This window comes from Phymastichus coffea, unplaced genomic scaffold (genome assembly GCF_024137745.1).
Source record: "Phymastichus coffea isolate CEN01 unplaced genomic scaffold, Cenicafe_Pcof_1.1 PCOF00058, whole genome shotgun sequence".
Taxonomy (NCBI): Eukaryota; Metazoa; Arthropoda; class Insecta; order Hymenoptera; family Eulophidae; genus Phymastichus; species Phymastichus coffea.
In genome coordinates, this window is record NW_026706869.1 from 266,184 (window position 1) to 281,761 (window position 15,578).

The window sequence follows — 15,578 nt, forward strand, 5'->3', positions numbered from 1 at the left end:
CCTTGTAAATTTTTCAGTTTTATTTCAAATATGACAAGATATTTGTATGTATATATATTGCACATACGATAGCACAGTGTCTATAAAAAAATTAAATTAAATTTTCTAATAGATAGCCTAGCATGTTATCATTAAATTACATAAGTTAAATTTATTTTTCTTCATTATATACAAATTATTTCGCTATATATATAGATCATGCAATATTTATGTGCATCTATCACAACTGTAAATACATGAAGGTATAGGTATAACAAAAGTACAAAAACTTTTTTATATGTTCATTCTCTAACATTATTTATATTTTTTTAAGTAGATCAATTATTAATTTCATGCCCAATCCTTCATCACTTGCTCGTAATCTCCTTCTTCTATAAAAGGCTTGTCGATTGATCTAAAAAGAAAATGATGTAATATCAGTAAATTATTATTTTCTAATAAAAATACAAATTATTTAAATAGTATTATTTCCATACTATATTACACTTTTAAAATTTATATAATTATTAAAACTCACTCGATCATAAGCTCGCCGCAATAAAGACACTCAGAAGCGACAAGATCGTCGATATCAGCTTTAATTTGTTCCTTATTAGACATCGACGTAGAAGTGCTACCTTCAATCGTTTGACGTTGAGGATCTGTAGCAAGAGTCAATTGATGTTGCAATTCAGCTAATCGAGTTTGCCTCTCGAGTGACAGCATTGGAGTAAGTGCCGCGACTAGACAATCACTATGAAAACGATGCCCACATGGGAATACATAAAATGGACGAACGAGTAGTTGAACTGTACAGCAATTGCAAGTGTCTTTCGCGTGAACGAAGGTGCAGCTATAAATAATTAATTCAATTACACATGCAAGATTATAAAACATTAATAATATAAGAAAGACAAAATTGATATTTTACCGCGAACGAAAGGCCTGTATATCTTTCCTAATAATCTCTGCAGCTTTCGTCGCCTCTTGCATCTCCTCTTTCAAATCTTGAATGTGACGATTGTATTCCTACAATTCCAATCCCTCAATGTATATACTTCAGTATACGTGCTTTTATCGTGCCTCAAACTCACCTGCAGAGAATTGCAAATAGCTTCCTTGAAATGATCAATCGTCACAAAATCTGAGAAAAACGGTAATATATCCTCGATCCTAACAAGATCGCACTGTTGCAAAAATTCCATAGCCTGCTGTATATCATCCTTCTCGCGAACCACATGCTCGGCAATCCTCAACCAGAGCTTCTTTCGCAGTTCGTCGTTACCGTGATGCGATGGCATCGCTGCTATTTGTTTAGCTAAATCAACGCTGATAGTTAAGGCCAAATCAACTGCTGTTGTCCAGAGGCCTAACAACGCTGACAACTGAACGCAAGCTTCGGTCAGTTTAGACTCTTGACAGAGACGCAAAGCGTAGTGCACGTCATAGTGAACCATACCGATGTCTTGACCTACAATGTACAATGTATGATTATCGGTATTTCAAAAGATGTATTATGAACATTTACCTTGAGAATTAATGTAGCGTAGTACTTCATCCTTTTTATATCGAGCGTAGAGGGAGAGTAAAAAATTATGTATGGCTTGTTCTTGGCAACTCTGCTCATAGATACAGTGCTCCAGGTACCTAATGATTTCTCTCGCCTGAAATATATATTGAAATCGGTATGCGACGTATTATTACCACATTAACAAATATGTTTCATATAATTTACATGTTTCTCATCGCATTTGCACGACACCAAAGCCGGCAACAGTCTGGATGGTTTCAATGCTGAACCTTGTGATATGAGCGCCGCGACTGTTGGTTTCGGTAATTCTTGAAGAAGAATTGCAGCGAATTGATAGAATAATTCCTTATTCGCTTGACTCTTGAGAACTTCTAACGCCTTAAGATTGTTGTTCTTGTAGAGATGTTGACGTATCACTTCCTCATAATTCTTGCTCATGATTGTCAAACGAAGCAAGTTTTCTTTGTCACCATGACTAGCCATTATGTTGCAGATTGTCGTACGATTCTTTCTCACGCAATCCTATAAAAAAATTAGTTTATAGGAATAAAAAAAATGTAGTTAACAAATACACTTACGTCGACTTTTTTTGTTGCCAAGAAACTATCGAGTTGTTTTTGAAGTTCTATGTAACGTGGATTTTGTAAATAAGAAGTGTCACTGCCACGCATGGCACCCATTTGATGCATAAAAAGCTCCACAATCCAGATTACTATCATTGTAATTTGCGTTTTGTCTTGCGGTTTCAGTCCATCCAGTTTCTACAATTGGAAAGGAAAACTATTATTCGCAAAAAATTTTCATTATACGAATGTTAAATTACCTTCTTAAGAAATGTTTTCAATGCTTCTATCTGATTTTCTTGCAAAAATTTTAAGGAAATTTCCTCGAAAGACGAATGTGTTTCAGCGTATATAAGTGCACTTCTTTCATAACTGAAGTAGATGAATCAAAGCGTAAATGAAACTATATTAGAAAACACTAGTTTTTAAGAGAACTTACTTTTTATTCTTGAATAACATCTCAGCCTGCTTTACGAGAACCTGATCCACGTGAGCAGGATTATCTTTGCAATATTGCTTGGCAAGCTCGAACTCCCCTTTTTCAATGTATACCTCCCAAACATTCTTGTCTTCTCGCGTCACTTTGTATTTGAAAACTGCTCGTTCGCTAAACGCCCAAATCGAACCCGTCGTCGGATCTTTTATGATGTTTACTAATTTACCAAATGCCTGTGATAATTCATTTTATATATTTAACTGTGAGGTAAATAAAGATTATGGAACTTACGTCGTTGTATACATCTTCAAAAATGAGTTCTTGGTTAAGCAACGAGACGCCTTTCACGTGATCGCTGTACAAAAGAAGCACGTGAAATTCGGTGAGAACAAACGATATTGGAGCAAGCGTTTTTTTTGATGATATACTACTGGTGAGAAGGCTAGTTTCAGGACAAGGTAGCATTTGTTGGTTGATTAATACGTTTTCTGGGTCTACTTTCGAATCCACCTTAAATAATAATACATAATAATAATAATACATAATCAATTATTGAAAAATAGGATTATAATATTTCTGTATTTCAAAATTTTTATTCATACCTGAGCAATCAAAATCCCAGTTTCTGTTAGCCAGCTAAAAGTCTTTGGAAATTCCTGTGGCGAAGAATAATAGAATTGCATTTTAGAATATGGCAATGAACTTTCTAACTGGTTGAAGCGCTCTGTAAATTATTTATGAATTAATTACGTATTTTAATTAAAAAAAATGTAATTTACTTTTAATCTATTTAGAAGATAAATATAATTTACCTTTGATATTCAAATACTTGGTAAATACTTGCTGCAGTAGAGGTTTTTCATCATGGTTTGTTATAACTCCCATATACTGATAAATGCGAATAAGTGTTGTCAAAATAATAACATATTTATCGGTGTTGGGTATTCTTCTAAACTCCAAACCAGTAATTGGAGGTTTACTATCTTTTCCAATATCAAATACCTAAAAACAAATGTTTTGATGAACAATTATGAATTTAATTTGAAGAAAATTTAAAATTCAATCATGAAAAAACATTAAAATTAACAAAACTTTTTAAAATTAAACTGTTTAACAGAAAAAATTATTCTGAAAACAATCATAAATCTATTATGTGAGTAATTTTAATAAACTTACCAATCCCTCCAATTCTTTATTGCCATAAAGAGGTAAGTAATTTGGGAGCTTGGAAATATAAAAATATCTCATACAAAAAATTTTTTATGCAAAATGATTTGAAATATGCAGGAATAATTTTTTTAGACCATCAGCAACAGTTTTAAAAGTTTTGTTATATATTATTTGAGTACTCAGTAATTTGTGTATTATTAATGCATACCTGTCTCCAATATTGTTCTAAGCTTGTAGTAAATATTTTATCTCCTTCCAAGCCAATTTCAGTTTCAAAAATAAGGCCCTTTGAGGTACCAAGCAATATGGGACCTGAAGTAGTTTCTGATGTGTTTGCAAAATTCCAACCAACAGCTGTTATTTCATGGCCACGAAATTTTGAAGCCTAAATTATTAATATAATTAAAACTACAGCTTTGACCTTTTAAAAATCAATATATGTTGAGTTATAACGACAAATAGAAAACCTGTTTCAGTTTTGTTGATTTCCTGTGTAAATAAAACAGTTCTGCTAGTGAGTTATTATCGCCTTGTTTTGGTATAGTTGTAATCAATAAATGTTGACCCAGAGGATCAAGAAACAACTGAGACAGTCTTAAATTTCCAATAAACTTTGCTATTTCAATTTCTAAAAGAAATATGAGAGTAATTAATTTCTGTTGCATTAATTATTGATTGATTTTATATTTACCTTCAGGTTTATCAGGAAACTTCATATCAATCCTGAGTAAAATATTATTAGCCATAGCTATAACAATAAAATTACTGCTTACACACATGTGTAGTATTTTTTCAGGAGGCATAAAATTAACCTTTTGTTTGATGAAGATTGGAACTTCATCTTGCAGTTTCATTTGTATGAAACCTGTTGTACTCTACACATTAAAGTAGGTAATGATTACTGGGTATAATTACATTTGGAGGAGTTAATAATAATCCATTCAACTTACAATATCAGGTCGGATGGGTGGTGGTGCAATCTGTTTTGATCGCTGAGAGGCCTGCTCAAACTGATCAAACACAGATGTCATTTTTTTATCGTTTGCTATAAAATTTCACTCTTGTTTAGACAAAAATTACATCCTAATCTATTCTCATTTATTAGTTGTATTATCTAAAAGTTGTAACTGAAGTAAAAAAAATAATGCGCATTACTTAATCTGTACATTTTTATTAAAGTATATATTTTAACATTCACAATTAAAGATCTTATCGAATTGAAAATTAAAAGCAGTTCATAATTAGGCAATTAAAATAAACATTTTTAGTTAATGATTAATTTTAACATTTGCCGAACCTAACCTTTATTCAATATCATTAGGCAATATTTTTGGGTAGACTAGTTTTTTGAGAGAACGCAGATTATCGGAAAACATCACTTTTTCAATCAATTAAATAACTGTGAAGGTCACTTTTTCAATAAATTAAATAATAGTAATCATTATAATTATTGCACTATTTGTCTGCAATAGCAGTAAAAAACAAGAGACGGGGCGTAACAGTCGCCAGTAGGCAGTATCACCAATACGCTACACAATAAATATTTTTCGCGCATGCTCTATGAATGTTTGTCACACACTTGTCTTATTTTGATTTGTTGTCATCATGATAAGGTATAATTAGCTAATGAATAGTCATAAATTTGATGTTGGTTATTATTCAATTAATTTAACAACAAAATGCTTGTCAATTCTAACTAATTATTTATTTTCATAGGTATCATACAAAAGTTTTTTCTTTATTTTACATTTAATTGCTCTCAGAACAAATAAAGTTAATATAAATCAGTTATCCTAAGCACACTGATTATTTATATTTATTATATGATACAGTCTTTCGATACATTCACGGTATACTCATAGAACGAGTAGATATCACTGATTAATGAAAATAGTTTTCAAAACGCATACAAAATGAAATTTGTGATTGTCTGTCGCAGTGCTAATATTTTTTTATGGATTTACGAATCAGAGCTAATCTTTGTTTATGTGCCTCAGTTACCGTTGCTCGCTTGTAAGGACGAATCTCATCTGTGCCAAAACCTGGTATCCACATATTCCAATTTTTCTCTACAATAATAAAAACTGTTAGTAAGAGAACAAGCATTTATGAAAAAATTTATAGATTTTTAGATATTTACCTAAATGCAATTGCACATCTTTGACTTCAACTGTATTTGCATGACGATGCTTAGCTAATAAACAAGCAGCATTGATTGTTGTTTCAACAAAATCATCAGCTAATTGTAACAACATTTCTTCAACTTCTTCATCAAGCTGCTCTGTTGGATCTATTTCTTTGACTAAATCTTGTAGTCTTGATTTGGTTAAAAACTGAAATGAATAAAATAAATCAATGGTCATTAAGCTTTTAATTCATTGACCAATGGGTATGCAAACCAAAAATTTTACTTGATGGTAATCCAGAGATGCATTTTGAGTATTAGACTGAGGCAGTTGTTGTGGTTGAGATTTTATCTGTGGAGTGAATTGTTGCTGTTGTGGTGGCTGTTGTTGAGGTTGGGAGTGTACTGATGTTTGTAGAGTTGGATTCATATTTGGTATTTGACTTGTTGAATTAACTGATGGTATATTTCCCAATGTTGTTGGTACTTCTGAATTAACTCCAGCAGTTTGCATACCAGATATGTCTTGTGACATCCTTAAAATATAAAAAATAAATTATTAATGATTTCATACAAATTATTAAAGTGCATTAATGTAATTCATAATTCTTTTTCTTCTGTAAAATTTTATATAAAATAAACAATCGAGTACTACATACTTGGAGATTTTACGAAATTTTATAAATTTTCAAATCAACTTAATAATATTAATTGATAATAAATATAAATTCTTCAGTAAGTAAATGTCACAGTGTGCACACGATGGAGGCTTGTATCTTACTAGCGTCAGACGCATGAAAACTAGTATAAACAGGAGAGTCAGCAGAATGTATAAGTCGTGACGAACCGAATCGACTATCCCCCCATCCCTTACTCTACGTAATTGACAGCGCCATCTTACTAGTGGGCTTTAAATTAATTCAGAATTACCAATGACTTGAAATTTACTGAATAATTTACAATTTTTTGTATGTCACAATCATATATTTGACCAAATTCTAGCATTAAATAAAATAGTTTTATGATTACATAATGCATATAACTACGTACAAAATTACATACTTCCAATCATAAAAAAATATATTCAGATAGCATTTACATAATATTTACAATGAACATTGTAATTAGAATTTAGATTGTTTTTGTACACTTCTGACTTTCTGCTTTTTCGTACTGTAAATTTCATTGTGCCTCTTGCACGTCATCTTCTACCGTCTCTCAAAAATAATAAATAATGAATTAAAAAGTTAGATTTTTAGAATGTCTGAAATTCCATCGGTAACTCGTTTGCAGCCTACTAGTAAGATGGCGCTGTCAATTACATAGAGTAAGGGGTGGGGAGGACAATAGATGAGATTCAGAAAATTTTTGTAGGGAGGGAATAGGGTTGCTGACTCCTGCTTAGTCTCCACTCTCCATGGTGTAACGGTAACCTCCAAAGTTTCATTAGAAAAGTTCAATGGCAAAACCAAAACAATAACTTTACTTTACTAGATGGCGGTGGGTCAAACCAAAACAATAGAGCTCGGCGCATGCGGTTTTGGCCTAAATTTTCTTGACTCGCGCGACAAATTCAAAATAAGTCACGCCATTTGTACATACATACATGCATACATACATATTTACGTCAATAAATTTTTAATTTACAAATAAAATAAAAATTTTAATTAAAGATTTAATTAACAACGTTTTTAGATATACTACATAAAGTCGATTAGAATAAAACAAAGGTCTGACAAAATAATCGATTTCGGTAAATAATATAAATGTTTTTTATTAATAAATTTATATATTTTATAAAACTTCATTCATACAAAACTAAATATAATTTCTAGGCATACACAACTATAATTCATCAAAAAAAATTTATTTACAAACTCTTATCTGCTACATCTATACAATTTACTTGCTCCCTATAATAGATTCAACGCTAAACGAAATCTTCGATTTTTTATCCATCTGTAAAGTTTTCTCCACGTTGGATATATTATCGTAAGGATTTCTCGCTTCGTTCGTCACATTTCTCGGCACACCAGTCGACTCGGTAAAATAAGGAAACCATGGAATTTGCGGATATGTTGGATAAAAACTATCGAAGTTTATTAACGTCTCATTCTGCTGATCATCTTTGTTAGATTCTATTAGCGCATCTGGAAAAAAGTCATCCATCGTGAAAATAACAACAGAAATTTTTTCAACAACCTAAAAGAAAGAATAATTGTGATTACCAGGGACAGCGTCGACAATTCTTAAATCCTGCCTTGTTACACTGATCCTCGTCTGGGTAAGGTGCAAACGATGTCTCTGAAAGTTTCTCAATCGCCTCTGATAAGCAGCGACGGATCTCTGATTGACATCCGCGCCGTGAAGATTGTCACGAGCTTGCTGCTGTCGACGCAGAGCAACTTGGGCTGCCATCACCCGTTGACGTTCGACGACGAGAAGACAACATGCACAACGACATTCACGCCACGCGCATGCACGCTTGTGACCTTTAAGACCTGACACTACTCCGTGGTTGCGGCAACGAGCGCATTTAGGATTTCGGGTTCGGTTGTTGCCACTGGATTCTACACGAGAATCGTCCGCTGTGTCTAAAGTAAAGTTCATGGAGATGATTATAATACATTCGTACAAAGGGATATAGCATTTGATGATTAATCGGAAAACACGAGAAATTTCCAATCGAAAAAGTGTATTTCGAACGACCCAAACGTGTTTTCCAAATTTTCCTACTGCACGCTGTTAATGTTTCAATTTTATCATTTTACGAAATAATTCAACTCATCGATCTCTTTTTACGGTGATAGCATCAATAAAAAAGAAATCAAAATACTATAGTTTTTTATCGATTTTAACGCTACTGTGGACAAAAGAAAAGCGGAAAAAGGTGTTACAATTAATATTTCATATGGAGATACAATGAGAAACCCGAGAAAATTTCACACTGTAAATTTAATTTTCACGTTTTTCTATTCAAACGGAAATAAGTGGAGTTTGATTTCAGCGATGTCTATGTACACGTAGAATGAAGGCGAATCAACATATATATAATGATTTATGAATTAAAAAAAGCTGAACTGTTATAATCAGTAAACATGAGTTCTTTCACTCGTTGGTTATATACTTTCGGCTGTAAGAAAGCAAATCCGCCACAGAGAAAAACATTATCCCGCACACTTTTGAAATACATAAAACCAATTCAATTTACCAGCTTCGCAATCACTTTTCCCATTAACACTCATTCTACGCGGCTATCAAAGTCACAAGCAAGAGAAAGACTGCGTCGGCCAACTTGGCTCACGCGGGTCTACTGTTCGTCAATTCACCCACTCGCGCGTAGTTGACGCCTACTTTCGTCGGAGCTTTCGTTGCCATTGGTGACGAGTCGAAAAAATCGTCGACGCCCACTGGATTTCGGCAGCCAATCATCGTTATCGTGCAATTTCAATCGGTTTTCTACTATACGTTAATTTTCGAAGGGTTGTATCGATGAAAATCCACCGAGTCAATGGCTGATACCGTTCGATTTATTGATGAGTTGCTTGTGGGTCACGTTATTTCTGATAACTAATTTGAATTTAATATAAGCCAGATTGTCTTGTAAATCTATCGAACAACTGCCGTGAACAATTACGTAATGAATGGCTTTTTCTTATTGAGATTAAGGCGGTAGGGAAAAATACTCAAGTGTACATTGATGTCGTTTACACTAGCCTACTGAAAACGTGACACGAGTTATACCACGCGCTCACAACGGATGATGGTTTGTTTTCTTTTTCTAGAAAAGTCACTCTAGCATACAATTATCTATGTATACACGTGCTCTTCACTATCTCACGTGTATATGACTTCATAAGCTGCTCTCGTGAGGATGTATGTTTTTTTATGATTTTGAACGGTGGTTTCTCTCATCGTCGAAATGAAAAGTTCGGCCAACGCGGAAAAATCCTTCTTAAATATATATCGAGCACTTGTCTTAATTTGCAATATCCGCGGAATAATTTTTTCGCGATGCCTATCGCAAATTACAGTCGCGTACTTCGGATTAAAAAGAAAAACAGCGCCATCGCCAAAATAATAACGAAGCGATATGCGAAGCGCATCGCGGGACAACTCCAAAATTAGCGAACGTAGCACTTTACTAAAGAAAACAAGGCTCGAAGCGAAGTGGCTGGCTCTCGCCCCGAAAAAGAGAGGATCGGCAACAGGCGGTTTAATATTAGTTCGGCGCGGTGTTTTGCTAGTGCAGCGAAACTTCCGCCGCCACCCGCGTGCCTTTCTTCTTTTCCAGATTGTCGCGCGCGCGCCTCGCGCTCTGAAAGCCGAGGGACAGCGGGAAGTTTTTATATTGTACGTGTTGACTCAAGACCCTCGCGTTTCCTTTATGAAGATCACTTTCCGATTCTTTTTTTTTGCTCGTCTATTTTTGTTCCCCGGTGCAGGCGATACGATACGAGGATATCGATATTCGGAGTCGTGCGTTCAAAGTTGTATTTTACATTAATTTTAATGTTTCCACGTGACGAATGGCATATCCGAGGTACATCGCGGAGCGGAACAATTTATATAATATCTAACAAGCATTTCGCGATAATGCAGTAATTGATGACCGTTGCGAAACATCACGAGCAAAGTGACAATTCGTAACACGAGACAAACAAAAGTCGAAGCATACAGAACGGGAAATATTTCTCGGAGAATTTGGTCTAATGATGTGGGAGTCGAAGAAAAGCCCCCATCGTATTTTTATGACTGTTTTTTTTTTTTCTTTCAAAGACAACTCTCGTGTGTCGCCGGCGTATTATATATATTCTTGCCGACAGTTGACAAGTGCTTTTACCTTGTCCGTGTCACGCAAAAATACATATGTTAACACGCGACGTCAAGTTAAATGGATTGCGCAATGATTGAGTTTTAAAATTAGGCCGATTGGATTGTAAATCAAATCACTGTTTTCGTACGCAAGCAAAGCGTTATTTTTACGTATGCACAAACCCTTCAAACAGCAATCATTACTCCGGCCGTTTATGCAATACATAACGCTTATCTCAACGAATGGAGGTTCATAAAAATCCTCCAAAAATGCATATGAAAGGTCGCCGCCTCAAAAATAATTCGACATACCCTCCCGAGCACTCTTCCCCAAAAAAGTTACGAGAAAAATAAAAAAGAGGAACACCACGTACATATCCAAAAGTGTCAGCCTTCGAGTTCAGAAAAAAAATCAGAATGGAAACGCGTACGCAGATAATTGTCTTTCTCCGTCTCTCTCTCTCTCTCTCTCTCTCTCTCTCTCTCTCTCTCTCTCTCTCTCTCTCTCTCTCTCTCTCTCTCTCTCTTTCTCTCGACTTTGACATGCCGCGTGAAGCGCGTTGCGCGCGTTTATTTTCAGTTTTGTCAGCGGTCGCTTCAGATATACATGTTTTTTTTCCCTCTCCCGAACGAGAAACTTTTCTGTTGCAAAATCCTCGGCTTCATCTTGATAATTATGAAACGACCATGACAGACAAATAATGGCCGCATGGTATTTCGGTAAATTCGTGATTGGACTGACCGGCATGGTTTACGTTTATCTAACGTATTTGCAAAAGAAGTGAGGTTACAGTCAATGTTTGCGTACTAATTTCGATAACAAAGAAGATATCTACATAAATTTTAAAGGGATCCCGCAGTCTGCGTGTGTACTTTGATGAAGGAGCATCTGCAGCAGAGTGGAGGACAGGGCAAGTGAGTTATGTTGGCTATATACGATTCTGTGAAAAATAGTTTACATGTATCCCCGTATGGTCAGCAGATAACCAATCAAGACAAAGCTACATATTATTTTCCATCGAAAAAAAAAAACCATTTAATGTTTAGCGTTCAATTTTCTCCAGATCACAACAGCGATGTTACTGTGAAAAGGGGTAATTACACTCTCCTAGCTCACAACAATAATTTCATTTGCCATAAACCGACGTCTGAATCGATCCATATTTTCAGATTGTGGAACCTCAAACCGCTCACTTGCGGCTGTCCTCGACCAATCCCGTAAGCGAATCAACATTACTCTTTTTTCAAGTGCGCAGCTTAATATTATTTTTCAAACTCCATGTATTTTTTTTTTCCGAATCAACTTGCAGAGCAAACGCAAGTAGAAAGTGTTTCGGCGACGACGATGACGACGACGGCTGTGCTACTCGCACAAGCGTCGCAAGCACCTCAGCGGCCACCAGCGAAGCCCACCATAGCCATAATACGTCGCAAGCCAAAGCTGGCGTACTGTCAAGCAGTACACCAAAAACCAAAGTCACGGCCACTCCCCCGAAAGCTGCAATTCCAAAAGCCAAATCACCATCTACAAGTCCCAGATGCTGTGGTACCCGTCGAGCCTGTTAATCAATTTGGAAAAGCCGTCGAGCACGTTGAAGCTGTAATCTTTACTTGATATTTTCAATCTGAAATCACGTATAATTGATTGACGATCGTCAATCAAGCGACAGATCGGGCAACAAATCCAAGGGCCGAGGCGCAGTTGCCGTAAATTGCGAACGAAGAAAACGAGAAGGGAAAGATCGACGACAACGAGCCTTGAAAATTTATCGAGCGCGTGTCGTGATACTGCTATCGATAGGATGGAACAAGATTTTCGCAAAACTTTGATGGATCTTGATCGACTTGATCGAACGCTCTCAACGATACGATGCGACGTATGTTGACAACTTCTAATACTTCACCAACGCCGATTTTTGTAATCGTATGTTTCGTTTCCTTCAGACTGAAAAGCCAAGACGGAAAAGCGACGCTCAACCAGTCGCTTGGTGGCACGCGAGAACAGCATCGGCATGCTCGTACGATTCGGCGATCCTTTCGTTTACGGCGCGACCGCGCAATACAGTCAAACATTACTCGTCGAAAAATTACAGTATCAGAAGCAATCACGATAGACAGGTGAGTGACGCGCGAAAAATTGCGGATCGCTGAAATGATACGACCGCACGCAAGTGTTGCAGGTCAACGGTATCTCGCGACAGGCTTGTTAAAGGAACGCATGTATCACATACAGACGGAGGCGAGAAGCAGACTTGGCAGGCGAGGGAAATTTCTCGCTCATAAGTATCTTTCGGTACCGCGTTCGCGATTTTCTGCAAAATGTATATAGATTGTACGTCCACAGTGCCAATAACAAAGTGTCACATGTTATTTGTTGTGATTCATTTTCGCGCGTATAGCGTTTATATGCTCGAGCAAGTTATTTATACGGCAATACAAAAAAACGCATCGTCGCCAGTAAACACTCTCTCTCTCTGCTTGTCAAACCTTTGAAACAGCATATAAACACGACGATAAAAGTCATCGGCGCAACGACTTGTCGATAGCACGCTCGCAGTCGCGACGAGTCTCCTTTTGAGAATTCGGCCGCGAGAGCGAGGAAGGCGTTAACGAGACGACTTTCGAGATGGGCAAAAGTCAATTAATACGCGTCCAAAAGCTCCGCTTGACGCGTCTATATGCGGATGAGCTTTTGCGCTAATGAGAGAGACTTTGAAGCGTCGCAGTGTGCCAAGCTGCCGTGAGCGAGCTTCAGGTCTCGCGCGCGCGTTTTCGACAGTCGTTAATAGATTATCGTTCGTTTTTTCCAACGAGGCAACGGCTTATTGGCGCGCGCGCGCGCGCGACTCGCCTAACGTTTTAATAAATTGCATGCCTGACGGATGGGAAATTGGTCGGAATGCGAGAGCCACGGCACGCCCAAGCCCGCGTTTGCTCGCCCAAAGTTAACAAAACTCGTCGGTCGTATAAATACCCGGGATTCCGGCAATCCACTCGGCCAGCCTTGTTTTCCAATCATATGCATTTACGCGCAGACGGGCCGCGAGAAAAAGGAGTGAAAGTGACCCGTTTCTATTTCTAAAGTTATCTGCTACTCTACACCCGCGCTCACCCCAACGTCACTCAGGCTTGATTATTTTTCCTCGCGTCTCGATTACCTCGCTCGCCGGCTAAGCTGTGACAATCTTTTTCGGGCCGATAGTAAGCGAATAACGCAAACAAGAGGAGGCCGCGACGCGCAGCTTATATTATCTTCTCCTGTACGCGGGAGAGCACAAAATATACGGTTACAGGATTTCCAACGGATTTATATTACGAGCATTCGATGGAATCTGGAGAAGCCTGCCTCGCGTGCAAATTGCCAATTCGCCAGCTTCCTAACGCACGTCCATTCAAATGCATTGTAATGTATTGGTGTTTATGCGCTTTGAGCGATTTTATAATTATCAGTGCACCGAAGTTTTATCAGTCAAGACAACGTACGTATATAGGAATAAAGCACGAATCCAGTGGAAACAGTCGCCAAGATGAATCGCTTTGAAAACCCACTGACCAGGCAGGACGTCGAAACAGTCATTGAGAAGTCCGTAGGATCTGGTGTTAGCATTCTTGGCTATCATTTGACACCGTATTCCGACAAAGTTTTGGGTTTTTTGGGAGCTCATCGAAATCTCGTTGTCGAAGCTTTACCCGATGGATCTCAGTCAAAACGGATTCACACTTATTTCGTTAAATCCATACCTTATCACATCGAACGACGAGCCAAGTTCGTCAAGGAGAACAAGATATTCTACAGGGAGGCGAGATTTTTCAAATTTATAATGCCGGAACTGATGAGGAGTAGCAAGGACAAATCCTGGGCTGCTCAATGTTACTTGGCGAAGGATGACGCCTTGGTGTTTGAACATTTGCAGTTGAAAAACTACAAGCTCAAGAATAAATTTTTGGATGTGCCGTCGCTCAAAGCAGCCTTGTCGAGTGTAGCGAAAATGCACGCGGCATCGGTTTTAACGGAAAAACGGCTTGGAAAAACTTTCGCCGAGATGTATCCAAGCCTGATCGATGAAATTGTGTTTACTCGCGACGGTCCGTTCGCTCATGGAATCGGATTGGGAATCGACACGGCCACCAAAGTCGCTGAATATCTAGGCTTGAACTACGAGGTTGTGGCGAGAGTGTGCAATTTGATTTTTGAAAAAATACTGCCGTCAAAAACCAGACAAAATGTACTGTGTCATGGCGATGTTTGGTTGAACAATTTCATGTTTGACGATAAAAACTGTGCTTTGGTCGACTTTCAATTGATAAGATACGTGCCGGCGATGACTGACGTCACTCAGTTGATATACTACAATGCCAGAAGAGAATTGCGAGAAAAGTGCGAGACTGATCTGCTGAAACACTATCACGAGGTGCTGTGTGAAATTTTGAAGGACGCCGGTGAAATGACTTGTCCAAAGTTTCAAGATATTTTGGATGAATACGAAGAGAGAAGAATTATTGGAATTGTAACGATTAATCTTTACTTTCCGACGAATCAGGTGGATGGTGAGACACTTGCAGAAATGATTGAGGATCCCGACAGACTCGATAGACTTATGGCTAGGGACCGCGCGAATGTTGTGTTCGAGATGATGAAAGAGAACGAAGGCTATAAGGAATTGATCGAGTCCACTGTCAGAGAACTGGTTGAAGTATCTGATAAGTTTTTAAAGTGAAGAGCACTTTTTACTCTTCTATTATAATATTAGAATAATAATGATAATTTTTTCATGATGAATAACTGTATTGGTGTATTTTCAAAAATTGACATAGCGATCAATTCTTGATTGCGGTCTATCGTTTAGCACAGACTGAGCGATGTTAGTGTAGGGTTTTGTGAAATGAACTAAACAGTGTTTTTGTTTAGTTGAAAGAACTTCGAAGAGAGAGAGAGAGAGAGAGAGAGAGAGAGAGAGA

The 15,578-nt window shown here is 37.2% G+C and overlaps 4 protein-coding genes across 6 annotated transcripts; 1 reads left to right on the plus strand and 3 right to left on the minus strand.

The window, feature by feature from the left end:
• Nucleotides 1-47: 47 nt before the first annotated feature.
• LOC131666285 (vacuolar protein sorting-associated protein 18 homolog) lies at nucleotides 48-5,179 on the minus strand. Of its 3 annotated transcripts, none has more exons than XM_058938809.1 (18): nucleotides 4,982-5,179; nucleotides 4,630-4,724; nucleotides 4,371-4,554; nucleotides 4,147-4,307; nucleotides 3,888-4,064; nucleotides 3,686-3,733; nucleotides 3,322-3,511; nucleotides 3,112-3,233; nucleotides 2,801-3,019; nucleotides 2,513-2,742; nucleotides 2,334-2,445; nucleotides 2,089-2,271; nucleotides 1,715-2,032; nucleotides 1,508-1,643; nucleotides 1,074-1,450; nucleotides 911-1,008; nucleotides 518-832; nucleotides 48-394 (listed from the first exon to the last, which is right to left on the minus strand). In XM_058938809.1, the coding sequence occupies exons 1-18, from the start codon at nucleotides 4,995-4,997 to the stop codon at nucleotides 331-333; spliced, it is 3,045 nt and encodes a 1,014-aa protein (XP_058794792.1). In that variant the 5' UTR covers nucleotides 4,998-5,179; the 3' UTR covers nucleotides 48-330. The 3 variants fall into 3 exon arrangements, with proteins under 3 accessions (XP_058794792.1, XP_058794794.1, XP_058794795.1); XM_058938811.1 differs by having other exon boundaries at nucleotides 50-394; nucleotides 4,630-4,806; XM_058938812.1 differs by lacking the exon at nucleotides 3,686-3,733 and having other exon boundaries at nucleotides 51-394.
• Nucleotides 5,180-5,365: 186 nt separating this feature from the next.
• On the minus strand, nucleotides 5,366-6,603 carry LOC131666400 (transcription initiation factor TFIID subunit 12). The gene is made up of 4 exons (XM_058939042.1): nucleotides 6,464-6,603; nucleotides 6,091-6,340; nucleotides 5,820-6,012; nucleotides 5,366-5,748 (listed from the first exon to the last, which is right to left on the minus strand). Exons 2-4 carry the CDS (start codon nucleotides 6,337-6,339, stop codon nucleotides 5,621-5,623), a joined length of 570 nt encoding a protein of 189 aa, XP_058795025.1. The 5' UTR covers nucleotide 6,340; nucleotides 6,464-6,603; the 3' UTR covers nucleotides 5,366-5,620.
• A 1,052-nt stretch (nucleotides 6,604-7,655) lies between these two features.
• Nucleotides 7,656-9,030, minus strand: LOC131666412 (uncharacterized). The gene is made up of 3 exons (XM_058939064.1): nucleotides 9,016-9,030; nucleotides 8,033-8,398; nucleotides 7,656-7,954 (listed from the first exon to the last, which is right to left on the minus strand). Exons 2-3 carry the CDS (start codon nucleotides 8,220-8,222, stop codon nucleotides 7,707-7,709), a joined length of 438 nt encoding a protein of 145 aa, XP_058795047.1. The 5' UTR covers nucleotides 8,223-8,398; nucleotides 9,016-9,030; the 3' UTR covers nucleotides 7,656-7,706.
• A 5,116-nt stretch (nucleotides 9,031-14,146) lies between these two features.
• On the plus strand, nucleotides 14,147-15,337 carry LOC131666425 (uncharacterized). Its single transcript, XM_058939084.1, has one exon. The coding sequence runs from the start codon at nucleotides 14,147-14,149 to the stop codon at nucleotides 15,335-15,337; it is 1,191 nt and encodes a 396-aa protein (XP_058795067.1).
• The last annotated feature ends 241 nt before the right edge of the window (nucleotides 15,338-15,578 follow it).

Bases quoted from the DNA above. Each gene is read 5' to 3' on its own strand.
- LOC131666412 (XM_058939064.1), bottom strand. From the start codon at position 8,222: ATGGCAGCCCAAGTTGCTCTGCGTCGACAGCAGCAAGCTCGTGACAAT. The intron at 7,955-8,032 runs GTAATCACAATT...ACTTTTTTCCAG, and splicing joins AATTGTCGACGCTGTCCCTG to ATGCGCTAATAGAATCTAAC.
- LOC131666425 (XM_058939084.1), top strand. From the start codon at position 14,147: ATGAATCGCTTTGAAAACCCACTGACCAGGCAGGACGTCGAAACAGTC.
- LOC131666285 (XM_058938809.1), bottom strand. The intron at 1,644-1,714 runs GTAAATTATATG...TATATATTTCAG, and splicing joins GCAAATGCGATGAGAAACAT to GCGAGAGAAATCATTAGGTA. The intron at 1,451-1,507 runs GTAAATGTTCAT...TGTACATTGTAG, and splicing joins ACGCTACATTAATTCTCAAG to GTCAAGACATCGGTATGGTT.
- LOC131666400 (XM_058939042.1), bottom strand. From the start codon at position 6,339: ATGTCACAAGACATATCTGGTATGCAAACTGCTGGAGTTAATTCAGAA. The intron at 6,013-6,090 runs GTAAAATTTTTG...TATTCATTTCAG, and splicing joins CATCTCTGGATTACCATCAA to TTTTTAACCAAATCAAGACT. The intron at 5,749-5,819 runs GTAAATATCTAA...TTATTATTGTAG, and splicing joins AGATGTGCAATTGCATTTAG to AGAAAAATTGGAATATGTGG.